This window comes from Zootermopsis nevadensis, unplaced genomic scaffold, assembly GCF_977971745.1.
Source record: "Zootermopsis nevadensis isolate Lab colony 2312 unplaced genomic scaffold, Znev_1.0 Znev_ptg000010l, whole genome shotgun sequence".
In the NCBI taxonomy this organism is placed as follows: domain Eukaryota; kingdom Metazoa; phylum Arthropoda; class Insecta; order Blattodea; family Termopsidae; genus Zootermopsis; species Zootermopsis nevadensis.
This window is the reverse complement of record NW_028259142.1, coordinates 10,017,694-10,045,222: the sequence shown is the minus strand read 5'-3', so window position 1 is coordinate 10,045,222 and position 27,529 is coordinate 10,017,694. Positions and strand designations below refer to the sequence as shown.

The following is a 27,529-nucleotide window of genomic DNA, read 5'->3' as shown; positions in this document are numbered from 1 at the left end:
TCATGCCACAATGTGATGTGATGTACAAATTGCCACATACAAAACAATGTTAATTGCAAGAAACAAAGCCACATAATCACAAATTCTGAGATCTAGATCACTGTGGTTCCATTGATCATCATAATTCTAAAGAATTCTGAAACTGTTGAGCTGCAATAAGCTCAACTGTTATTTTGAACAATCTATCAACTTAGTTATTTGTTAAAAAAAACATGGAACATTTTGGAGACTGGCTCTGTCTCCATTATCTGGTAAAGAGAAGAGTGAACAGTGCCTACTCTAGTAAGTCCCTTAGATAGAGCTAGTCTCCATCTCTGAACACTTACTAAAGTTAAAGCCAAGTAATATGCACTCAGCATTAAATATAATCTGTGGGGAAATAATATGTAAAAAATTGCTGAAGAAACAATGATTCACGGAATAAGAATCCCCTTGTAATCACATACAAAAACCTTCAAATCAACACTAAACACAACCTTCAAGCTTAAAAACCATCCAGTTATCAGCAATGATCATATGACAGACTCTCAGGTAAAACAAGCAAAACACACCACAGAATCTGTGGTGATGAAATCTGAAGGAATAATCTTGGAATGGCCGCAATGCTGGAATGTTAGTTTGAACCAAAAACCTTGTACCCTGCTAATCTCCTTGTTTATGAGGGGGGTCCACAAATAATCAAGATGACAGATATGTCAAAAATAGCAGATGAGCTTACTGATCATGTTTCTCAATCACGGTTTACCTGTATGAATCAGATCACTGCAACCAATGACAGACTTTACACTGACATATATCAAAAACTGTTTGAATTATATTAGTAACTCATTATATGAACAGAATGGTTGCTTTCACATAAAACAAAATTGTAAATATTTAAAACTATATGTTCTACAATATTTTTACATTTCCCGCAAGAATACAAGTGCTTTGTTAATTATTCAGTTAAGAAACATGCTCATGAATCACTAATTTTCAGACACAATTCAGAATATGGTATAGCCAGAAATTCATTCCTTTCATTGACCTATACATCCCAAATTGCAAGCCTTCACCAACATATTTTAGTCAGTATTACAGTTTTAATTTTATGCAAATTAAAAATGTAAATGTAAGTTAAGTTTTGTTTTAGTATATATTGCACTGCTTTAAATAATGTAAGTGAACATAAGCTGCACAAATAACAAATTAAATGCAACCAATTGTAGTATAACTCCTTTGTGGCATACATACATATTTTGATTTAATATTCAGATAGGCCTGTCTTTCGCAGTGACTAAATTCTATAAAGTCTTCTTGGGTAATCAGATGGTCACAAAAAAAACTGGTATTTCAGGAACCGTCTTTGTCTTCATCATGAGGGACCTATGTCTCATTTAAAATTAAATGAAGAACACATCCCCATTTGTTTCTTTATGGGTGAAAACATTTAGATGTCATATTAAGCATCTGCTTAGAGAGTAACAAAAGGTTTCATCTTTGATGAGCTGTGATATGTCATAACAAACTTCAGCGTTCTTATACCACAAACTGTTGTTAAAAACAATGCAGTTTGTTTCAAGTGACAATAATACACACTGATTTAAGCAGACTTCCGCATTCCCTTTCAATTTTCACTATTTTAATTATATTGTATCAACTATATAGACTCGATGAGTTTGAGCATAAGGAATGTTATGTACGGTGAACTGGAAAGAGAGTAAAAGAAATCAACTGTGACATATTTCAATAAAACTGCTATCTCACTCTTCACTGGAATGATGAGAAAACCTCAGTCTGGACACCTATAACCAACTTCAGGATGAAGATTCCTGTCTTCTGGATTGTTGCGCTGTGTAGTCTGGCTAATATCAAACAGACTACACAGCGCAACAACCCAGAAGAGAGGAATCTTCATACTCACTGCTGTGAAAACCTCAAATCTTACAACTTCAGGATGTGAGCCACATATAGTGGTATAAATTTTTCCTATTAATTATAGTTAATACATTCATTCCTCACTTTTTTAAGGCAGATATTCCTTTTTTACTGCTACATATGTAAAAATGAATTTCACACTCATTTAGAGAAAAATTATTATTGATATGGTAACATGATACATTCATACTGAATAAAACCTACAAGTAAATATGTAGTACATACACATTTAATAAAATGAATACTGCTAATTAATTTGAAAAGAATGATTCTAATTAAAACAAATGATATTAACAAAAAAATTGTTATTCTTTAACCCTCTGCTCCTCAGACAGTAAAAGAAGAAAAACACAGTGAAATCTCACCTGTAATTTTAAACTGGGTTTAAGGCACCACAAACTACTGTTTAAAATGTTTTAAAAATAAATTAAAATGGTGGCATTTGACATCAATATATGACGATTCACTTATGGGTACAAGTCGATTGTTGAGGTACCAACTGAGAAGCTACTATGTACCACAGTTTGAAGAAGCTACAGAATGAAATCCGCTTAACTTGTTATTTCTGTTTCATAGAGATCCTTGTAACAGCAAAGAGCATTCTCAGATTTTTTTGTTCAATATTTTGACCACCTTCTTTGAAAATCTACAGCCCACTGAATTAATGTAAAAACTTGTGACAAGCTTTACAGCAAGATATTTTATCATCAAGTTTCAAAACCAATGTATTCAGTTTTCTGTGTGGCCATCTGTTACTCAGTTACGAGGTATTAATTTGCCAGATCCTCAATGCTTAAATCCAAACTTATACAAAACGTTGTGCCACTTTGGTTCAGAGAACTTTATTTCAAGGTAACCATCAGAATTCCCTCCCACGGAAAGACAGTCTGAATATTGTTCAGTCTCCTGCTGGACAGAGGTGCAAGTGGGATACTACAAGATCCAGTCCTTATTTCAGCTGTTCAGAAAAAAATAAGCGTATAAAAAGAAAGAAAGAAATAAAGCCTTCTAATCTCAAGCCAAGCAAGTTGGCTTAAGTGGAGTTCAAGAGGTGCACAATTTGAATTTTGACCACGGCACAAAATATCATGAGGATTTTCACGGTTTCCTTCTTTCATTCCAGGTAAATGATTGGATAATACCTTGAAATAAACCATGGCTACTTCCTCCCCATTCCTTTCAAGCTCACTGATGTCACAAAACAGATGATATATTGTTTATATGTAATACTTGTACAGACAGAGCCCAGTCAAAGATATGGTCCACATTAGAAATCTTAAGAAGACAGACACTGTCAACAAAAATTTATCTTATAAGACAAGGAGAAAATTATGACAGGCTGTGAAAAATGATGATGCCAAAGATGCACATGCTAAATAGAACATCCAGCTGAATGCTTAGCAGTGGACAAGGACTTTCAAAAATACAGATATACACAGATTCAGATAATACACAGGACAGGAACAAAAAACAGTTATGGATACAGATCTAAAATTTGCAACCCAAATGGACATTTGTAAAACATGAACGTTAACAAAGACAACTGTAGGTGCAACAAAGATGTTCATCATTTGTATAGGGTATGGATAATTTATTATCCTCTCCTGACTGGGGAGACATTTAGACAGAGCAAGGTATTGTATCACCTGTCTGGAAAGAGTAGTAAACTATAGCATGTCCTACAGTACTTCAGTATGATACAGCTTGTTTTTATGATATATACAACTCCTCAAAAAGTTTATATCTTAACTGCGTCATGTTTGTGTTTAATCAATATAATAATTCATTCACCGTCCATACACAAACTTAAAATGTTGTTAAAATTTACTTAAAATTACATAAAATTACAACATTTTTTAGAATTAGATCTTGATACATTTTACATTTGACGACATGTTTCGGTGTATTACACCATCATCAGGTCAATCAATTTAAAAACTGTTTTAAAAGCTGTTGTACATCCTGCTCCGCGTATATTGATACGTTTGACTGTTTTGATTTTCTTCCTTTTAATGCTTGGATGTTTATATCTGTAAAATTAATTTTCAAATCATGATTTTTGGAATTGACATAGGAAATATAAATTTACAAATTTAAAATTTAAAGGGTTATTACCGTAATATAACGTAATACAATGTAGAAGAATCATAATATAGTAGTAGATGGTAGTAAACATACCGGGTTGTAAGTGATGCGTTGTACGTCCGATATTATGGGGCTGTAGATTGCAACTGAGCTGTGTGTGTTGTGTGTGGCTATATATATTGAGTGAAAGTTGTTCAGGTGGTTGGGTCGATGGACTGTAGAATATTAAATATTGGATTGTTTGCGTAGATGTTGCTGTCGTTTAATGCTATGTTTTGTTTATGTGTTCTTTGTATATGATATTTCTCTATTGTGTCTCTGTGTCGTTTGTTTTGTACTATTTTTATAATGTCCATTGTTTGTTCTATTTTGTTGTATGCATGTCCCGTGTTTAATATATGCTTTGCATATGCTGAATAGTCTTTATTGTGTTTAATTGCTGTTATATGCTCTTTATATCTTTGACTGAAAGTGCGTCCGGTTTGGCCTATATAGGTTAACGGGCAATCATTGCATTTTAACCTATATATGCCTGGTTGTTCATATTGATTTTTTGTGTCTATTTGTGGCTTTTGTTTCAAGATGTTTTTTATTGTGTTTTTTTTTGTAAATGCTATTTTTATGTTATTTGTTTTAAATATTTTTGTTATATATTTGGTTTCTTTACCTATATATGTGAATGTGGCCCATTTATTTTGTATATTTTCGTCTTCATTTTCATTTTTGTTGTTTTCATTGTTTATTTTATTTTTGGGTTTTAATTCGTAATTATTATAACCGTTTTCTATTAGAATTTGTTTTATTATGTTACATTCAATTTGTTTGTTTATTGTGGTTATGGGATATGTATTTTTTCTGTTTATTAAGTAATTAATAGCCATTTGTTTATATTCATTTGGATGGCATGATGAGGCATGAATTATGGTGCTTGTACTTGTAGGTTTTCTGTATATTTTGAATTCAAAATTATTTTCATTTCGTATTATAGTTAGATCTAAATAATTTAATTTATTATTTTGTTCTGTTTCTAAAGTAAATTGTATATTTTGATTTATGTTGTTAAATTCATTTAAAACATTTTTTATATTTGTATTTTTTGCATCAAAAATCATGAGTATATCATCAACATATCTACTGTAGTATTTGATTTGATATTTGTTTAATATATTTACTATACAATCATGCTCGAGATATTGCAAGAATATTTCGGATAATATGCTTGAGGTGGGGGCTCCCATGGGTAATCCTGTTTCTTGTTTCCAATATTCATTATTGAATTGGAAATAATTTTGGTTAATGATAATATTAGTTATATTTGTAATTTCATTTATTAGATCTGTATTTATATTTTGTCTATTTAGAATATCTCTTACAATATCTCGTCCATCAACCCAACCACCTGAACAACTTTCACTCAATATATATAGCCACACACAACACACACAGCTCAGTTGCAATCTACAGCCCCATAATATCGGACGTACAACGCATCACTTACAACCCGGTATGTTTACTACCATCTACTACTATATTATGATTCTTCTACATTGTATTACGTTATATTACGGTAATAACCCTTTAAATTTTAAATTTGTAAATTTATATTTCCTATGTCAATTCCAAAAATCATGATTTGAAAATTAATTTTACAGATATAAACATCCAAGCATTAAAAGGAAGAAAATCAAAACAGTCAAACGTATCAATATACGCGGAGCAGGATGTACAACAGCTTTTAAAACAGTTTTTAAATTGATTGACCTGATGATGGTGTAATACACCGAAACATGTCGTCAAATGTAAAATGTATCAAGATCTAATTCTAAAAAATGTTGTAATTTTATGTAATTTTAAGTAAATTTTAACAACATTTTAAGTTTGTGTATGGACGGTGAATGAATTATTATATTCCTCAAAAAGTGTTCAATTTTTTCCCAATAAAAAATGACAATCTCATAAACTCATGGGTATTTTAGGTAGAGCATTCCCTCAAATATATACACAGAGTCATAATGATATAAACAGAAGCATTTTAAACTGCCTTTAGATTGTTTCGTCTGATTTTGACATTCTGTAGGAAAACAAAAGAAAAACCTTCATAAAAAATTCTTTTAAATATTCCAAATTGTTTGCAAATTTCAAGTGAATGTTAGTTTGAGAATCCTTTTCTTAAAGTGGATGATTATGTTGCAAATTAATTTTTGACATACTGTTAAGCCTTAGAAGCATTTTGGACATACATAGTGCTATTTGTCTGAATATATAAACATTATAACAATATCATGACACAACAGTACCATATAGTCCTATTCAACCAACCACACACACAAATTAATGGGACACACATCCCTTTCAACCCTTAAAGCTTAGGAACCTTTGTTCACACAGAGCACCACTTATATCTTCCAGTAACCGAGACCTTCAACAAAATGATGCACTCCAACAGAATTCAATGGATGTCATGGTATTGGCCAAATTTTATTTTAATTGCATTATTCTTATTACCAGCTGCCATACTGCCACATCAGGCTGGTTCAATTTCACTGTCAAATGAGATTACTTCATCAGAGACAGTCTTCAAAATTAGCTGTTCTCTATTTCGTTCCTCAAGTTACAATTAACATAACTTCAATACATATGTCAATTTCTGTAAACATACGATGTAGGTCGGTTCCAGTATTCAAACTTCCAACAGTGGCCTGGTCTACTCCCCCCGCCCCTTCCAAACACACCCAATGCCTTGTCTCCTCACCTCTGGCAAACTATAAACATTATATGCAGTAGAAAATGAACACATGATACAGGTCAGCATCTGTATTCAAAACTTTTAATAGTGACCACTCTAGTCTAACTCCCCCCACACACATTCACTGTCCTATCTGCTACAAACATCACGCAACTACAAACAATGAATGAAGTATTATTTGTTGTGGCAACATTTTGTGTTTCATCTAGCTCACATTCAGACGTCACTGACAAGACACTGAATGCATGACAATATCATGCCCATGTGATCTTTTGGTAAAAAATAACCTTCATAGGGTTGATAATCTTAATTTCAATTGTGGAGTTGTGTGTGTTTGCTTATGATTCAAGAAAATATATTATAATTCATAACAAATTTGAAGTGTTTCTTCCTTGAAACCAAGAAGATATTTTAGAAAAGTCAAAACTCAGTCCTGAGTTTGAGTCCTGGTGATGGTGCTTGGAAACTAAACATGAAAGGACAGTACCATGACCAAAATTGCTTTTTTCAATGAGCAGATCACAGTACAAATGGCTGCAACTCCAAAAACAGAGATACGGGTGAGAAATGGCCACTGAATTTTGCTTACAAAACATATTGTTCATGCTCATAAGGTTCTTTTATATGCCATAAATCTAAGACATGGGACCGCCAGCTTTACTTCCCCTCTGAAGGAAGTCATGCTACGGATTTTTATTACCCTTAAAAATACATCAACCTCGGCTGGGTTTGAACCCGCAAACCTTGGGCCCAGTGGTGAGCACACTAACCACTGGTCTGCCAAGGGCAACTTACAAGTACAATAGTCAAAACAAACTGGTAAGCAGATTAATACAGAGCAATCACATTATTACACATTAGTTCAGACTTTCATCTCATCATGCTGACTTAAGAAGCAATTAATGAATTCCCTATTCCTACCTGCTGACTCAGATGACTCCACCTTGATGTAATAGCCTCCACATCTGATTTCACTGTCTGTGACATGATGCCATCATCCACAAAATGACGTCCAATATCCTGGATCTTGGCCAGGCGAGCTTCTGGATGATTCCGAATGTAGTTTTCAAGGTCCTTCAAAAGAATTTTACATTATCCATATACTAAATTATTTACTTTCACAAAACATAAATGTAGCTATAATGACTTTGAAAGCGATCCAGGAATGACACTTTTTAAGATATAAGCCAAAAGACTGATCATTTGCAGGGGATTCCATAATCTTCAAACACAACACTATATAAATTGTTTGTCCTTTAATCTGTTTACTCATCAAGGAGATGTACAGAAGACTGAAATAAAAATTATAACCTTGCAAGCAATCCTGAAAGACCATTTCCTCAAAACTCACTCTGATCCATAAATTTCAACAAGAGATGTGAAAATGAATATAAGCCTGTTCAGAAAGTCACTGCCACATAGCATGCAAAACATAGCTGCAAATATGGAGTCTTCTCGAAGGTTCCAAACTCAGTTATTCTGACCAAGGTTTTTTGTGGTTCTCCTTAGTATTTCCACATAAATACAAGAAAATTACCCTAAAGTAGACTCTCCCCTTAACACTACCATACTCCTATTCATTCAGTTACGAGGAAAAAAAATGTGTTAATGCCTGCACTCATCATCTTCACAATAAACGGTCTACATGCATTATCCCCAAAAGGTAAATTTCAAATTCACTGTTACAGACATGTCTGAATATGTAACATTTGAGGTTCCCATGGTGACAAATCCAAAGATGGCTGTCTTCTGGGTGGTTGTGCCATGTAGTCTGGTAGAAGTTTACCAACATTTCAGAGGTCCTTGCTGCCTCCATCATCAGGACAATGATCACTGGTAAACGTATACCAGACTACATGGTGCAACAACCTAGAAGACAGCCATCTTATATCTGGTCATCTGACTAAGTGTAAGGGGAATTAAATAATGCATTACAGAAGGAAATGTCAAGTAAAAAGTTATACTTACATCAAGTTCATCTGAAATTTCTTCAGCATCTGCAGCAGACTTCGGTGATTTCCTTAATCGCTTCTCTAGTTTGTCCAACCAATCCATTTCTTGGGCAACCAAGGCTGAACAAAGAAAATTCTCATATTTTATTCAATTACAGAAATTTCAAAAAACAAAAACAGATGATAGCTGAAAAGAAACTACAAACTCTTGCCTGACATACAATATAACATAAAGTCACCTGGTAATTATACAATATCTGACTATTAAATAACACAAGTAACATTTATGCACACTGAATGGAAACATAGTGAGTATGCATATACTAAAATACGTGATCACGTTATTTTTATTTTCACTACTTTCTTAAAAAATAATGAATAACTGTTCTAAATCAAACTATTTCAGTAAGCAAAATGACCACATTAACTTGGAATGTAAGAAATAGCTGATTCCCTCAGGCACTGAGTTAGGTATGCACAATCACTTACAACGGCAATTTCTACACTTACCTCTAAATTCACCATATTCATGTGAAGCTTCTTTAAGGATCTTAAACTTATTGTAGATTCCATCTGTTACATCACTCCATTTGGCATTTAGATGTGTGAACTTTCTTGCAACATTCTGAACTGAGTTTCCTTCACTGCTCAGCAACAGATCATTTCCTGTGAAACACAAAAACAAGGAGAAATAAAAAAAGCTGTACATATAACAGAATTATGATGCCAGTTCAATAAGTTCCAATAATAAAGTTACTGCAGCAGTCATGGGCACTGAAATGAGAAACTAGTAATTTTTTATATGAAGAAGCATCACTGGGAAACATGTAATGTGCTGCATATGACACATGCTTCACAAGTATGTCCGCTAGACAGTGCTGAAGAATAATGTGCTTAATTTTTATGTCAGTCTGGCATTTTTGTAGTCAGTAGTCAAAATGTCAACATTGGGGATATTAAGGTGACAGTTCTGCCACACTCTCTACTCAACAGACCTCTTGCCGACAGCCTTTCACCTTATCGGGGTTATGAAATCTCAGCTGAGGAATGACATTTCAGTGAAATGGATGAGGTAAAGACACAACAGCTGCTCTCAAGAACATTTTAGAAAATGATTTCATGCAGTGCTTCCAAGAACTGTACAGCCAATGGCAAAAATGTGTAGTCAACCAAGGACAATACTTTGATGGTTGTGTTGCATTTTCTCAAATTAGCATCACCAGTTGACAGCAATCAATACATTACTGAAACTTTCTTAACTAATAATATTAGAGAACACAGTTTCCACAAAACAATTTGATTTTAAAATCTGTACATATACTTTTGAAAAGTAAAAGGAAAACCGTTTTCTTCATCAGTATTACACAGCATTATATTACTAACTCCTTCAGAAAAGTATAAAAGTGTAATTAATCTTGTTTGTGTTACAAAGTAAAATTATTGTAAATTATAAATAAGACAACTAACCCTTCTCATTGAGATTTCTGAATTCTTCTGTCCTCTTGTCTACTTTATCCTTGAGTGTCTGGTATTTACCCTTCAGCTGGAATAGCTCTGCTGAGGATGTGACGCTACTAGTGTCTGGTACTTCAGTCTCCAGTTTGCATAACCAGGACGTGAACTCCTCCACCTGTTCAATTACCTGCAATATATGTTTATATACACACATACACACAACATTAAACTTCATCATCTGTATGTCACACTGTTAAGTGTGTTCCAGCTGTATATGCATTACCTTAGCATAATGCTAACATAGCCCTTTATTTACAACCATGATATAGCAGACACAACACTACAAACTGTTTCACTGCTTGACATAGCATTCTGTTACATTTTCCAACTGTGATTTATTATCACTACCCACCACATGAAGGTCATGACATATGATCATTTTTACATGTATTAAGATATTTATATTCTTATGATAATATGAATCAACCAGACAAAACTAACAAAACTATAAATGACACTTTTAAAATAAGATCTCTCTTTAAAACATTCAGTGACACCCATGTCAAATTTTACAACCCATCAACATTCAACATTGGGCTGTTCAAAAGGTGAGTTATATTCAAGTAAACATATCTGTTGATTTATGAACATAATTCATTTAATAAGAACTGTTGTAAGGTGAAAATTCATATATCAAAAACTAAAATTCTCATTAATTTCAATGTAAAGACAAATTCGGACTGGTTCATCACTCCTGGAAAATCACTAAATATTTTTGTATGTGTGTGTGTGTGTGTGTGTGTGTGTGTGTGTGTGTGTGTGTGTGTGTGTGTATGTGTGTGTATTAGACTACTATACAGTTACAAATATTAGAACAGCATTACTTCTTTTTGATAGTATTCAGCCCTGTAAAGCATTGTTAAATCAAATATTTTTACTGTTGTTACAGTATGAACATCAGAACTTATGTAAATAAAGAACAAACAGTTGTCTTTGTTCAAATGCTTAGCCCTTACACAAATGCTGGTTCTTAATTGTAGTGAAAATAATGTTCATAAATTTAAAAATTGGTGTAAATTTACACAGTTCATTGTGTAATACATTCCTAAGAAACATGAATGCTTTGTTATAAAGATTTATAAACTTAATGACATGACTGGCTACGCATGTGACAGTGAAAAATCTCACTAGGAGAGTAGAAGTGGTTAGCAATAAACTTTAAGAGGAAAATCTTTTCTCTTCTATGGACTTATGATGACCTTCACACAAGAGGTATCAACAACTGTACAACTGTCAGTCAGAATCATACAATAATGACAGGGGAACTTTGGTAATTAGACACTAAAACTGAAATGGAGTTATATATGAGCTAGGATGGAGGTGTCTCAACAGAAGTGATATGGAAAGGCTAGCAAGATGTGAGCATATTAATACTTCTTATTATCCAAGTACATGAAAACAAATTAATATGTTTTGTTAATGGAAATACATCACAAACACGTGAAAATATTTAACATGTTTTACAAAATATGTTATAACATAGATCTGGATATATGTTCAAATATTTGTTTTTTACATGGAACATGAAGTACAGTAATATGTATGTTCAGGGTGCAAATCTCTCAATTTAATTGAAAGTTTACAATCACACGCACAAAGACATATGCTTCCATCTCTATTTCCCTATGAAATGTGGTAATCAGTGGTAATGTTGTCACTCACTATCACAAGGTGAAATTTTTAGAAGTGCAACTGTTAACAGCATTATAATAGGTGTGGGAATATCCAACTTACCATCTTACTTCTCTCTAAAGCATCCTTCAAACAAATGTTTTGCTCCTTTGCTCCTTCTACCACCTTCTTCCACTTCCCAACCAGTATCTCAACTTGTAATTGTAGCTCTGCTGCAAAGTTTGGGTCAGCATTATTCAGCAGTTTCTGTGATGTACTCTCTATGTTGTTAACATTTGGCTGCAGTGTTTCAATGTCATCTTGGAGAGCCTGTATAAAATTTATAAAGACTCCACTGTATTTTCTGTATTTGTCTTACTATTCAGTTATAAAATTCACAGCTACAATAATTAATTTATAAGGGTCCTGGATAGAAATCACCAACATTCTTCTCTCTGTAATACAGCCTCTTCCTTCAGAAACAGAAACTTGTTCAGCTGATCATAAATTTGAATATTCTTATGAGAGTTAAATACTCACCACTGTGATCACAAAATCCAGTTATTTATTCTGAGTCACTTCAAAGCAGAAGTCATTTAAAGAAATCAATATCAATATAATTACCCCCTTTATGCCTCTATTCTCCCAAAGAAATATACCAACATTTAAAAATATAAAAAGGCTACTTACATTTGATTGCTCCAGCTGTGCTTCCAGAGTCTCTATGTCACCAACTGGCACATCTTTCTCAGCCTGCAAGAAAGCTTCTACTTCTTGTAGCCATGAGTTCAAGCCTTCCATCTCATCTCGAAACTGGCGCAGCAATTCAATGTCTAAACAAAAATACTGTTTCTCAAAATATATGTCATTCCTGTCAAAACAGCTTCATATGGTTTAGCAAAATATATACTTTTACAATCACAGTAAACAGTGCCATATAGCATTTAACACACACGTTTCCTACTTTGAATACAAGTCAGGGGACTGGATAATATGACTGAGCACCAAATGTTTAGTCGAACTAGGTATTATTTATTCATTCTTACTTCAGTCTTAGTATAAACAAACATAAGTGGTTGGCAAACATTCTCACTGGGCAGTTGCCTGTCAAGTTATACATGTACATATATGTATATCTGTTATGATGTAAAGAAATAGTACTTCATTTCAATATCCATATGTTAGTATGTTTTGAGTCTCTGCATAAAGGACAATTATGTATGAATTAAATAATACAGACATACTCCATTATAATTAAATTAAGATGCTATTAACAACTACACCAATTACTTTCCAGTAACATTACATTACAGTCTGTTCCTATGAGAAAGCAGTTGATTTCCCCCTATCACAGTGTTAAACCCAATTTTACTCCAAATAAAACTTAACAGTTTGAGTCACTGATTAACTGAGAAAACATTTCGTTCAACAGAAATGCTGTGAAAATTTAACTTGTGAGAAAGATTAAAGGGGATTATAGATGATCCTACCAACACAGCAGACCATGTGAATGCAAGACTACCACTATATCACTGCAATTTGAAACTGATAGGATTGTTAAGAAGCCAGATGAAGGATACAAACACTGTGGGGCACAAGAAAACACTCAGACTTCTGAATTATCACAAATTACACCCCATAGATGGAACTTTGCTTCTAACCACATCATTAAGGATGCAGAAAGAAACAATGTGTGAGCTTCATTGGCTTTTCATACCATCATTGACTGGTTTGTTATCAACACAGACAATGCAGAAACAAGTAGTGACAAAAAAATCTCTGTGTTCTGGCATGGATTCAAACATGGAAGGAATCCATCCCCTGCCTGGCAGATTAAGTAAATAGTGACAAGTATATGAGTAAATGACTATAAATGTGTTGTAATAGTTCGGTAATTCTTGATAAAATTGCTAAAAATTTTAAGGTTTATGCTATTTCATAAAGTCTTTTAAATTAAATGGGTCATCCTGTACTTGGCAGGATGAAAAATGTGTTAGCACCGAAAATCATATGGCAGTCTGGAAGGATATGAACTGGTTTATGTTAGAACTGAAGAATGAACAGACTATAATTTGCAGTATAACGTATTAAAACAACCCCTGAAAATTCACAATCATCCTGCTCCTCTTCATGAGCACATTAAAATTTGTCACATAACATACCACATGTCATGGGTTTATTTTTTTAAGAAAAGACGATGGAAAAAGTCCTGATAATGAATAATTTTAAATATAATTTAATTCATCAAAAATCTCAAAATTTCAATAATTATGTGTACTTTTTCATTAGTTAAGTTCCTTACATTTTATACATGCAACTGCAACTACTGCAAGAATTAATGGCCAAATTATCCCCCCCCCCTTTTCAGAAATGGAGAATCCAAAGAGTATCAAATCTCAACCAGTTTCATGCTGAATAACAAAGAAGAGTAGCACAAAATAAATGTGCTTTAAATAGCCACATTCATTTACACATAAATGTATGTAATTTCATAAAATTTTTAAAATGGTATGGCAAATAACAGTACAGAATTTATTGATTTTTTTACACAGCAATACTCAACTATTCATAAAGAATCAACAACCATCTATAAAAAAAACAGCTACCTTTCTGCAGTTTCTTCTGTCTTTCATCAAGGATTATTGGAATATCACTCCAACGAGTGTTGAGATCTTGTAGTTCATCTTTTAGCCGCTGGCTCTGAGTCTCTGAACCTGCTCTGTGTATCAGTTCTTGGCCAGTAATGTTGACATAATGAAAACTGTTTTGCTGCTCTTCAATTGTCTTCTGGAGCTCCTGAACAATCAATACAGGTAAAATAATGTTTAAAGATGTCAGTCTTCTGGGTTGTAGCAGCCATGTATTCTTGTAGAAGTTTACCAATCGCCCTGATGATGGAGGCAGTATGACCTCTGGAATGTTGGTGGACATCTACCAGACTACACAGCGCAACAACCCAGAAGACAGATATCTTCATACACACCGCTGTGAAAACCTAAAATCTTACATTAGTAAACTTCTACCAGATTATATGGTGCTACAACCCAGAAGACAGCCATCTTCACACTCACTACTGTAAAAACCTAAAATCCTACTAAATAATATTTATATAATTTGTATGCTGTAGCAAAACAATAGTATGACAGCATTACAGAGAACTATTCCTTGTACACTTGAAATTGAATAAACCACAACCTTTTTAACTATTCTATATTAATTTTGCTTATTGCCTTTTACCAAACCACCTAAGTCTTAAAACAAACAGATGACCCTTTTATGAAATAATATTTCAAAACTTTTATCAAATCTTGGGGTAATAAATTACTACAAAATGGTTTCTTATGTAAATGTGTTCTTTTTTCACAGAAATAATTAAAATTGCATGTGTGTTTGTTGTGAGACATTATATAAGTTTAGATTGCGTTCAGTCAAAGAAGAACATGAATAACAACAACTTAGCTCTTCCTTATGCTCTTAGAATTTCAATGCATTTTATAGCAATCTAATAGAAACATTCAAAATTAAATAAGTAAATGTGTGCAATCACTGTGCAATGATGATGATGAGCATAATCAAACAGAAGTCCTGCTGACTGGCTAAAGCAAGTGTCATAGTATCTGTGCTTATTAGTAAGCCTTGACAGGATTCTCTGTGAAATACATATTTTTAACTCCAGAAAAAACACAAACTTGTAGTGGATAACTGATACCAATATATAAAATACATTTAAACATATAAGCAGTTTTCTTGTTCAAGTTGACCAGTTAACAAATATGGAACATGTAACAAATGCATACTATTACAGTTACTTAGATGACTTACTTTGAACTTCTGCAACTGGTCCTCCATGACAACTGTATCTGCCACTACAGCATGTTCAGAAAGCAATACTCCTTCCACATTATGAACCCACTTCATAAGCGCTTCCATGGCTTCTAAGTATTTTTGGGGTGGAGATTTGTCCACTGCATTACTCAATTCAGTCTGTTTTTCAGCCAACCTATAACAAATGAAGTACAAGTATATTAATACAAAAACTGTCACAATACATTACCAAACACAGCAAGATCTCCACACAGCAAAATTCACATAAAATTTAACCCATTTCTTTTCTTGCCATAGAAATAAATAAAACTCAAACACCCCCCCCCCCCTTTCCTCATTGTACTAATGTACAGAAGTAATATTATCAAGACAAGTATATATAGGAAACCCACCAATGCTGGGTACCATTCTGGTACACCTAAATTTGCACACATAGTTCAAGGCAAGAAATATTCAAATGCACAAAAACAGAGCAAATAAAGATAGTGTGAATGAAAAAAGAATTATACCTTAGCAACGGTCAGAAATAGAACCCCGCCAACCATATAGCCATTAAAGGGACCAAGATCATACCAGATATCCAGGTCAGAATAGAAATAATTCACACAATCAGGAAAACAATTTGAAGTACAAATAGCATTCAGATCATTGAAAAATGTGATGCAGCATCCTCAAAAAAGACTAAATAAAAAATAAGACACAGGAATCAAAAAACTACATATATAGCTTTCTATGTAAGTGTAGAAGGAAATATATAGAAGAGAAAGGAAAACAAATTCAACCCACAATCACTAAACATAATGCAACAAATATTCAAATTTAAATTAGCAAAACATCCCAGAATGAGGACCATGGAAAACAGAGTCTAATACAGAATAATACATATTCTAGTATGTATGCTGTGGTTAAATGTATATGTGCACATATGCACATGCATGTTAGAATGAAGAACAAAAAGAAGAAAATGGGATCCCAATGAAATGAGTTAGTATTCATCAGAACAATCAGCCAATCAAATACAGGTGAAAGTTTCATGTGGCTCTTTGTACTATATGGCAAGAAATAACTCTGTGTGCAATTACAACAACAATCACTCCTGGACCAAAAGACCAACTACATGGTTGAGGGGCTAGCATACCAGCCCAGTATTCAAAAGATCCTGGGTTTGATCCCAACTGTCACATCTAATACAGAAAACAAGTGTGTCAGTATAACGATAACTAATCAAAGGAAGACAGGAGTAGAATCAATTCCTGAACACTGTGTACATCAGAGAATGGATCATGTCTAACAAAATATTGATAAAATCATACTGTGTTGTATAGAGTAAATTCGCCATGTTAAGATTTATCAAAGTTAACATTTACAGTACAGGAACCGTGTATTTACACAACCATACTACTAGAGTGCTGGCTACAGTTTAACACTGAGATTTAACTAGTAATGTCATTACAGTAGGATTGAGAAAATTATATATGAAACTATCACAGCTAGAATACTGCAGTAAAATGTTTTTGTATGTTGTATATTTTTATAGTACAAAATATTTAATTTACAGTACATAATATGTTAGTAAATGTTTGACACTGAAACAGAGGGTTAATTTAACCAAACTAACTAGATGGCTTAAGGAACCCGAAGGTTCATCACTGAATTACCCAAAGCCCTCCACCGGGCCCTGTCCTGGGCAGGTTAATTTAATCAAGAATAATTAATTGTAATTGTTACAGTAACTGTAATAGTGTAGAGTATAGACTTAAATCTAATAGCAGCACACACCTGAGCATCAGTTCTCCCCATCTCTCCAAGAAGTAATTCACATCAGCATTAATACTGTCAGCATCACTTTTGGCCAGTTGACACAATGACAAGTCTGCTGTCCGTTTCTTCATCTTATTGATGCTGTCTTCATGTGACTTCATTGATTTGATCTTCATTCTACAGTGTTCAAGTTGCTGTACAACATTTAATTGCCTTGAGGGAGAACATTTTGTTCCTTCCAACCATTTCTGGTAGTTTTCCAAAATCAAATTTAAACTCCTTACTTCACTGTATAATAGTTCCTTTTCCTTCAGAAAATCTATCTGTTCCTTTCGCTCTTGCAGTAATGCGGCCAGACTACTCCAGCGATGCTGTGTCTCTATGACTTTATGTTCTTCATCTTTATTGGATTCATTTTCTGAAAATTTAAACCATGATAGTAAACTAACGCAAAATGGTTTACAATTACTGAAAACAGTTAACAAATACAACACATCTCCCACTTTCATTGTAGGAAGAATTTACAACATACTGTGTAACCCTTTCACTGAAACATTTTCAAACCACTATACATTACATCCAGATACCAAGGCAAACTTATTTCTGTGTTATCACTCTTAGTAATAATCTGGGTATGAACACTCTTGCTCTTTTCAGAGGTGCTTACTACCTCCATCAATGGGGCAATGAGTGACCTGATAACACAGGCAGCAAGTACTTTTGAAATGTTGGTAAACTTCTACAAGGCTACACAGCACAAGAATTCAGAAGATAGCCATCTTCCTACTTGCCACAACAAGAACCCCAAATCTCACTCTCATGCTTAGCTAAAGAGCTAAACAAGAAGCATACTTATCACCAAGCATGCTCAACAGTTTCCATAAAAAAATTAATGTTCCTTTGGGCTTGTCCCAAAGTAATATGTTGGAAAATCTATACTAATATCTGAATCCACAATAACATCTAAGCTAAGAACATAATACAACATGAAACAAGAAACAAACATCATACAAATAAACAGAAGCACATAAACTTGCCATGAGCCGGGATAGCTCAGTCAGTATAGTGACTAGCTATGGGCTGGACGACTGGGGTTCAATCCCCGACAAGGGCAAAGGATTTTTCCTCTAGCCTCTGCATCCAGACCGGCTCTGGGGCCCACCCAGCCTCCTGTCCAATGGGTACCGGTGTCCTTTCCCAGGGTAAAGTGCAGCCAGGGCATGACGCTGACCACTCACCCCCATCTAGCGCCAAGCTCAAGAAAGAGTTGGAGCTGTACCTCCACTCCCCCCAAGCTCCTACATGGAGTGTAGTGGGATAGCTGTAATTTCACTTTTACATAAACTTACCACTTTTAATTTCCTCCACGAGATGCTTCCCCAGAGAAACTACCCTGTCCACTTCTTCCTTGTGATTCTGAATGTCTGTCTCCATTTTCTTGTACATCACAAGCTGTTCCTCCACACTGAGGCCATCAAATGCTCCCTGTTCATTTTCTGTTCTCCTGAGGGATAAAGTTCTTTCCATGTACTCCATCCAAGAGTTGACCTGAATTAAAGCTTCTTCAAATTCCAGACGAGTTTTACTTCCAACACGCCGCTTCTTTGATTCACTATGATGAAACTGGTGAAAAGGGAGGGATTCAGTAGTCAAATGTGTAAATAATCTGCCTGGAAAGACTGAATTTCAGAGCAAAACAGAGGTTTGAAAGTCATGAAATTTTTAAATAGTTATATTGTTATAAGTTCAATCTAAAAAAGAATTACACAGCAATAATGATACAAGAAACTTAAAGAGTTAAAAAAAACTTAAAATTTGAGGTGAAAGACATTTCTAAACTTCCATATTCCAAGTGAATCTTAAGAAATTGTGTTGTACATGATGTATAACTCAACTAATTCATTAATGGCATTATTACATGAAGAATATGTAGCTTTTAGTGTTACAACAATTACCATGTTCTCCCTGATCATTATCACACAAGAATAGGAAATTAAAACCTTCATATTAAGGGGGTGCTAACCAAAATAAATCTGGGATTAACAATTTATAGTTATGCTAGTGTGACACATGGTCAGCTGTAGAATGTATAAGCTGCAACACACCACTGATAAAGGTTAAATAAATATTGTCAATTTCTACACCATCACACAAATATATCATAAGCCCATATAAGAACCAACAAAAGTCTCTACACCAAAGACTTACTTCTTAGAGTGATCTACTATAAAAATTTGTGATTTATCGTCATCGTCAAAAAAAATGACGTCATCAAACAATGTTACGTTATATTTATTTACTCGGCATTGTTGTACCAACACAACAATGCTGAGTAAACAAATGACTTGAGTAAGACACTAAACTAACACCCCCCCCCAAAGAGGGGGTTAGTTTAGTGTCTTACTCAAGATTTTAAGACTCAACCAACTCCCCCATGTTTTAACCCCCCATTTGGGGGGTTAGTTTAGTTTCTTACTCAAGATTTTAAAACGCAACCAACACCGCCCCCCCGAGGAGGGGTTGGTCAAGTGTTTTAACCCCCATTTGGGGGGGGGGGGGGTTTTGGTTTAGTTTCTTACTCAAGATTTTAAAAACTTGACCAAACCCCCAAGGAGCTCCAGCCTTGACAAGCAAGCAATAAATATGCTTCATTATTTACAAATAATTAGGACAGTTTAAAACTGCCCCTCACATTAACCAAGATAATATATTGTATCTTAAACTAAGAGAACACATGAAGCTCACTTTCTGACTGGTAACTGTTGTGACTGTTTCATTCATTTCCCTCTGTTGTCCTAGTGCCCTGGCAGTGAATACTTCTCCTGATGTTGGTGTCATGTTGAATTCAAAACCAGAATTTGATATCTGAATGGAACAAAAGCAAGCTTCATATCAAACAAAAGCAATTCTTTTAGAAGACTTCCATGCAGATGATAACTGAAGCATAATATGTATAAGTCAGTTCCCAATTCAAGAACCAAAGTGCAACCTTACCCTCTGCCCCTGGGCCTCCATTATCTGAATGAGTGCATCCCAACGATCCTGTAGATTTTCTACTTTTTCTAGCATACTGTTGCTACTAGACAAATCAGAACCAGACAGTTGCTGTACAGAATCCTGAAGGACTAGAATTTTTTTTTGCTGTACATCCATTTCAAGCCTAAGGACCTGTAATAATAACAATAACAATTAGATGGAGATGAACAGAACTCAAAGAAATATGTAGAACCAATAGCATGTTAATCACAGTTCAAGTTTTGTAAGCAACATTCTGATCTTTAATACCCTGCTATGTAATAAACTGAAACAAAATTTAGTTAAAAAAATTTCAAGATTGTATTACATAAAACATTACCTCTTCTGTCTCTCAATTTCAACTATAAAATATGAAAATTAAGATACGATGAAACTATACTATGAGCTGCAAAGATTAAAATTTAAGAATAAGCAGCATTACTGGTATACAGACTTCTTCAATAAAAGAGAAATTAAAAATTTCACAAGAATCCAAAATGTAATTATCAGAAGAAAATTCTACTATTATGAAAACAGATTTCTACATGCCGATAAAATACAAACTCACAAACTAGAAGGAATAGAGTTTAATCAAGGGCATAAATTACTAATGTATGTAATATGATGTTGAAAGAATTGCCTGCTGTCTTCAACTTGGACACATTTATCAGAATGTGCTTGTAGCTAAATAGATTATCAGTCATATTTGAAATCTGAGTTAAAAAATAGTGACTGGAGAAGAAGATGGTGTACTTTACAACATAATACTGAACCCTGGTGGAAATTTTGGCAAAGAAGTTGTTTCCTCTAAGATATATTATGACAGAAAATTATTTCACCAATTACAGAATTACTGCATACAATTTTATTAACAATTTTACCATTTCTTCATAAGATGCAGCATACATTATTTCCCAAATCAATAATGAACTTCTGTTTTTAGTTATAAAAATTTCCTGTGATAGAAGTCAGAATGAAATACAGGGCTTCTGACATGGAGTATGATAAACCAACCTCATTGCTAAAAATCTATTTTAGAATAATCACAAATGCTTTATTGTATGGAAGGTAAAACTGAACACAGAACACACCCTTCTAACATTCTAAAATTTACACAATATAGTAAAGTCTTAGTAAAACTAATGCAAGTATAACTAAATTTCAGTATAATGAAAATACTTTTATCCCTTACAAAAGTACCATGCTTGAAAAATATTTCACAAAAACAAACATTACTGTAATAAAATTTCAATGTAACACAGTAAACCTACAATCCTGTTTGAAAAATAAAAGCTCAGTTTAAACAATATAAAGTGTTATTTATAACATGTCAAGCACATAAATCTCTTCATGTTCTGTAGTCTAAATGTCAGTTTAGTGAACTAAAATATGAAAATATTTTGATGACAATTGTTGCTAGGATTAAAGCACACTGAGAAAATCTTTCAACTTGTAATTCCCCAAGGCACAACATGGTGCAGAATAAAGCAACTGGTGGTGATGAGATCTTTCATAAGTATAATATAGTGATAATGATTACAAAATTGGTATTAATCATGAATCTGATTAAAAAATTGGCAGACAGGGAACAAAGCAGCAGGAAAATAGCTGAAGTTGTCAGTATGTGTTATGATGTGAAATGGCAAATTAAAATTAAAATCTGACTCCTGGGTGTTTCCCAATGGCATGAGGTCCATACCATACTTCATCAGAATACTTTGGTACATGTGCTTGGGCATAATGCATAATAACATATATATAGAAGATGTACTATAAGACTGCCAAATGGGCTTTAACTTTCAGTTTAAACCATTAGCCAGTATGCTACTGTGATGTATGGCCAGTTGGACCATGTGCAACCCTTAATGCACAGCTAATAAATAATAATTTACACAAGCATTAGATGATGGACAATTTACATAATGGTGTAAATATTAGACAGCTCATCCTACTATACTTAGTGACAACAGGATGAATGCTTTTCTTTACACCCAAGAATACCATTACAAACATTTATTTAATTCAATTAATGCAATTTATTCAACAAAAATGCATTGAAATTTCTAAACACAAATTTTATGCTTTTATCACAACAAAATGTCATTGTTATGAATATAATTTTCCCCAAAATGTTTGTTAAACAGATCATTTGGTCTGCAGGTAAATTTATGGTTATGAGACAGACTATTCTTTCCTAAACTGACCTCAGCAAACAAAGTAAGATGTATGTTAAGTGTCATGGAGAGGAAGGCAGTTCATATTGGAATTTCTGATTGAAGACATGGCTGTTTGTAGTGGCCACAGCTAAGAGGTTTCATTTTATCTCCTAAAGGCCTTTGCCAAATTCCAGCTGTGAATTAGCTTCCATTTGCTTCTTTTGTCTCCCATTGTCTAGCAACAGCTTGATTGTCTTGCCTTACCTGAAGCATTTTCTCTCGACAAGAACGTCTCCAATGTGCATAAGGTGTTGGATTACATCTGCTTAAGTTAAGTCTGCCATCAAACCAAAGACATACTACTGGCCTTACTTCAAACTTGTTATTACCCAATCAAGAACTACATCAATCTCCATCAGTGTGCTGGCTTCCACTTGCTTGAATTGTCTCCTTGCTCAGTCATAGCTGCACTGTATGGAACTTACCTGAAGTTTCTTTATCCTATCAAGAACTTCACCAATCTCTAGCAATGGATTGGCTTCCAGCTGCTTGAGTTGTGTCTCTTTGTTGTTCAGCCACTGCTGTATTGCTTGGAATTCATCTGTCACTTGATTCCACTTCACTGCAAGGTTCTGAAGTCTGTTGTATCTTTCCTCTGTCCAATGACAGATATGGGCCCACCGCTCACCAAGAGCTGTCAGCTGGTCCTCCATTTGAGAATATGCTATAAGTAAAGAAGACTGCTTCTGCATGAAGTTTCAACAAATACTTTTAATAGTATGTACTCTTTGCACAAAGAAAATAAAGTTAATTTACAAAAGGGAGGTGTGTATGTCTGTCCTAGCCACTTATTTGTATATTTGAAGTCTATAAAAAGTGGATGTATTTTGACAAACTATTATATTTGAAGTTTCATCAGATCCATCTACTAATTCTAATTTTCATTACCAGCTGACAATAATAACAACCATTTCATATAAACACCAATATACATTATGAAACATAATTGACAAGAATCTCACTAATTATTCCTCTGAACAAAAAACATTCTGGAAAAGACTTGTAAGAAATAATTGGATACACATTTTTATGTAAATTTAATTGTCTGGTAAATTATAAAATACATAAAAACATAAGACGCGTAACTTCAAAATGTCTGTAGAAGTTGCTTACACTATCACGTGTTCTTTGTCATGTATCTTTTTTGATTCATAAAATAAATATGTCATGTGGAGATTATGTTATCTGTCAATATGTCCATTCACATGCTTAATGTCAAAAACTGCTTGGAAGATTCTGATGGCTGAATTCCAATGTTTGGAGTTTCCAGCAAAAGTTGTCTTCAGAATTTAATTCTGGTTATCATCATTTGAATATTATTTCTACTTTACACAAAACAAAAATTAAATTTTCCTAGTAGCTTATCATATAAGAAGTTCATGCACGATATAATATGTACTTTCCACTAAGTTCTACACCTCTTATTAGAACTATTTTATATAGTATACATTTTATTAAAAAAGCACAGGTAATAATTGATGTCACTAGTGGAATAAGTGTATATTCCAAAACTACAGCACACCCCCTACTCTTCTTCCTTTATTCTTTTGTAAAGTAATAATAAATCATTTTTGTCTTTTCCTATGCCAATCAGAGAGCATCTGTATAAGAATTATAAACAACTTTAAATCTAGCCTTATCATAATACCTATTTACTACCTATTTCTTGCCTAAATTAAATCAAAATCAATGTTTAAAACATTTTAGATTATTCTTATTATTTATTTACTTTAAAAATCAGAATAAGTAAACTGCCCTCATACCATGGAACAAAAAAGTACTTTCCTAATATCTCACCAAGAAAACTTAATTTCTACTTGTTAAATTTAAATTTTAATCAGATTCTATATCATAATCAATGGCCAAAGAAGCTAGTGAGTCTAATAAAAATCTGCTTAAATGAAACCTGTAGCAAAATTTGAGTAGGTAAATATGTATCTGAGACATTCTTCATCAAGAACGGTCTAAAACAAGGAGATGCCTCGTCTCCCTTGCTCTTTAACTTTGCGCTAGAATATGCTATCAGGAAAGTCCAAGATAGGCAGGAGGGTTTGCAATTGAACGGGACACATGAGCTATTGGCATATGCTGATGATGTTAATTTATTGGGGGACGATATGAATACAATAAAGAGGAACGCAGAAGTTTTACTAGAGGCTAGTAGACGGGTGGGGCTAGAAGTAAATTCAGAAAAAACTAAGTACGTGTTAGTATCTCGTCATCAGCAGACAGGTGGGCAAAATTATCTTAGGGTGGCTAATAAATCCTTTGAAAGGGTTACAAAGTTCAAATATCTTGGAACAACAATAACAAATCAAAATGATACTCATGAGGAAGTTAGGAGAAGATTAAATTCTGGGAATGCTTGCTACTTCTCAGTTCAAAATATTTTGTCTTCCCGTCTGATTTCTAAGAACCTGAAAATTAAAGTATACAAAACAATAATCTTGCCTGTTGTTTTGTATGGGTGTGAAGCATGGTCTCTCACTCAGAGGGAGGAACACAGATTGCAGGTGTTTGAGAACAGGGTGTTGAGGAGGATATTTGAGCCAAAGGGGGAAGACTATGGGGCGTGGAGAAAACTGCATAATGATGAGCTTAAAAATCTGTACTCCTCCCCCAGTATTGTTAGGGTGATTAAGTCGAGAAGAATGAGATGGGCTGGGCATGTAGCTCGCATGGGTGGGACAAGAGGTGTGCACCGGGTACTGGTTGGGAAGCCTAAGGGTAAGAGACCGCTGGGGAGACCTAGACGTAGATGGGAGGATAATCTCAGGCGGGATCTATGAGAGATAGGAGTTGAAGGAAACTGGATTTTGATGGCCCAGGACAGGGTCCGGTGGAGGGCTTTGGTTAATCCGGTGATGAACCTTCGGGTTCGGTAAGCCATCTAGTTAGTTAGTTATCATAATCAATGGAATCATTGCTGCATGTTTACACAGAAAGCTGAAAAATAAATGAACACTTCAGTAAAGTTTTAATTTGTATTTGTTTTACCAACACTTCACTGCATTATACACACCACTTTCAGGACTGTTTTCATCTACAACCACGACCATATTTGAAAGAGTATCCACAACTAGTTGCTGTTGCTCTAAATCTCGCTGCAGTAGTTTGTGTTGTTCTATCTGTTGTTTAAGAGTCTCATGGTTGGGACAAGTTTCTGCCATGAGAGATATTCTGTCTTCAGTGGATGTCAGCCAGTGCCGCAACTGGTCTATCTGCTTCTGCTGGAGGTCCATAAGGGCTTCATGAATTCTACAAAACAAATACACAACTTGAGAGCTACTCCACTCAAATCTCAGTCTTTTGATCAGCTATCCTGACCATGTTTATAATGTAAGATTTGAGGTTTTCACAGTGGTGAGTAGGAAGATTTCAGTCTTCTGGGTTGTTGCGCCGTGTACAGTAGGGCCCCGCTTTTCGGCGCTCCGCTTTACGGCGATTCGCTAATACGGCGCTCAACAGCTGAGTCAGAGAAGTGCATCCGGCGCCATTTTATCGTCGCTGATTCAGTCTGTTTACAGCTTTTGTGCGCTCCGCGTCTACGTATTTCTGGCAATTTTTCAAAGATATTACAAACTGTATATTTATATAATATTTTTGTGTTACTACAGTGTAATTACAAAGACGTCTAAGGGTAGTAGCGATAAAAAGAGGAGTCGTAAGCCTCTTACTTTAAATGCCAAGTTAGATATAATTAAACTTCGTGGACAAGGCATGTCTATGGCCGAAATAGGACGTAAGCTAATTCTAGCTCACCAAACTGTTAGTACCATCGTGAACGCTAAGGAGAAAGTGTTAAATGAAATTAAAAGTGCCACACGAATGAACTCTAAAGTCATAAGAAAGAGAGATAGCCTTATTGCTGACATGGAAAAACTTTTAGTTGTGTGGATTGAAGATCAAACGAGCCACAATGTGTGTACTACTGATATTCATTTTACTTTCATATCGTTTTCTTAGGCCTAGCGCTATTGTGCACTTACTATATGATAGTGTAACATCTTATTAGGCTTTGATATGCATTTGCAAGTGAAAAAAGGCAAAGATCCGCTTTACGGCGATTTTCGCTTTACGGCGGGGGTCTGGTCCCTAACCCGCCGTATAAGCGGTGCCCTACTGTAGTCCGGTCGATGCTAACCAACGTTTCAGAGGTCATACTGCCTCCTTCATCGCCCTGATGACGGAGGCAGTAAGACCTCTGAAACGTTGGTTAGCATCAACCAGACTACACGGCGCAACAACCCAGAAGACAGAAATCTTTATGTTTATAATGGTTTACCCCAGACCTTCAAGGCAAAGTTGGAATAATATCTTCAAACAGACCACAAGTGTCTCATTCCATATTGTACACCAAAAATACTAACCTTTAAATCCCCATACTAAAAGGCTGTTGGCTATACTTTAACTCTGAGGCTTGAGTGCAGCAGTATGCTAGTGCAATATGGTCAACTCAGGCAGTTAGCTGCTGGCTCCTCACCATGGAGGCCAATGTTCATGCCCAGGGCAGTCCATTTTTGATTTGTGATGAACAATGTGGCACTGAGACAGGTTTTCCTCAGAGTTCTTCAGTTTTACCCTTCCATTATCATTAAAATGCTGCTTCATACTCTCTCATGTATCAATGGTCAATGGGCCCACTAGCAGCCAGTTTCATAGAGACAGTAGTAACAATAAAATCATTGCTAGTGTGATTCACGGCCAGCTGGACCATGCATGATACACGATGCATGGCCAATGAAGGTTAAATAATATTAACCTTTATCAATAATAATAAGGGATAAAAACCACTGTACTACAGGGCTGGCAACCAGACTAACTCCAGAGTTAAAAGTTTAGTAGTATGCTACTGTTAGGAATGACACACTAGATAAAATGTAAGC

The 27,529-nt window shown here is 34.5% G+C and overlaps 1 protein-coding gene across 12 annotated transcripts in view; it reads right to left on the bottom strand.

Moving 5' to 3' along the window:
• The window catches only part of Dys (Dystrophin), a 609,234-nt gene that overhangs the window by 504,500 nt on the left and 77,205 nt on the right, over positions 1–27,529 (bottom strand). For all 12 annotated transcript variants that reach the window (XM_087346495.1, XM_087346492.1, XM_087346499.1 and 9 more), the window contains 14 exons: positions 25,666–25,901; positions 23,069–23,307; positions 20,407–20,580; positions 20,158–20,277; positions 18,762–19,035; positions 17,431–17,830; positions 15,649–15,826; positions 14,433–14,622; positions 12,517–12,659; positions 11,950–12,156; positions 10,168–10,342; positions 9,211–9,366; positions 8,717–8,820; positions 7,670–7,822 (listed from right to left, as the gene is read on the bottom strand). In XM_087346495.1, the coding sequence (XP_087202621.1) occupies positions 7,670–7,822; positions 8,717–8,820; positions 9,211–9,366; positions 10,168–10,342; positions 11,950–12,156; positions 12,517–12,659; positions 14,433–14,622; positions 15,649–15,826; positions 17,431–17,830; positions 18,762–19,035; positions 20,158–20,277; positions 20,407–20,580; positions 23,069–23,307; positions 25,666–25,901 (2,749 nt within the window). The remainder of the gene's footprint in view (positions 1–7,669; positions 7,823–8,716; positions 8,821–9,210; positions 9,367–10,167; positions 10,343–11,949; positions 12,157–12,516; positions 12,660–14,432; positions 14,623–15,648; positions 15,827–17,430; positions 17,831–18,761; positions 19,036–20,157; positions 20,278–20,406; positions 20,581–23,068; positions 23,308–25,665; positions 25,902–27,529) is intronic.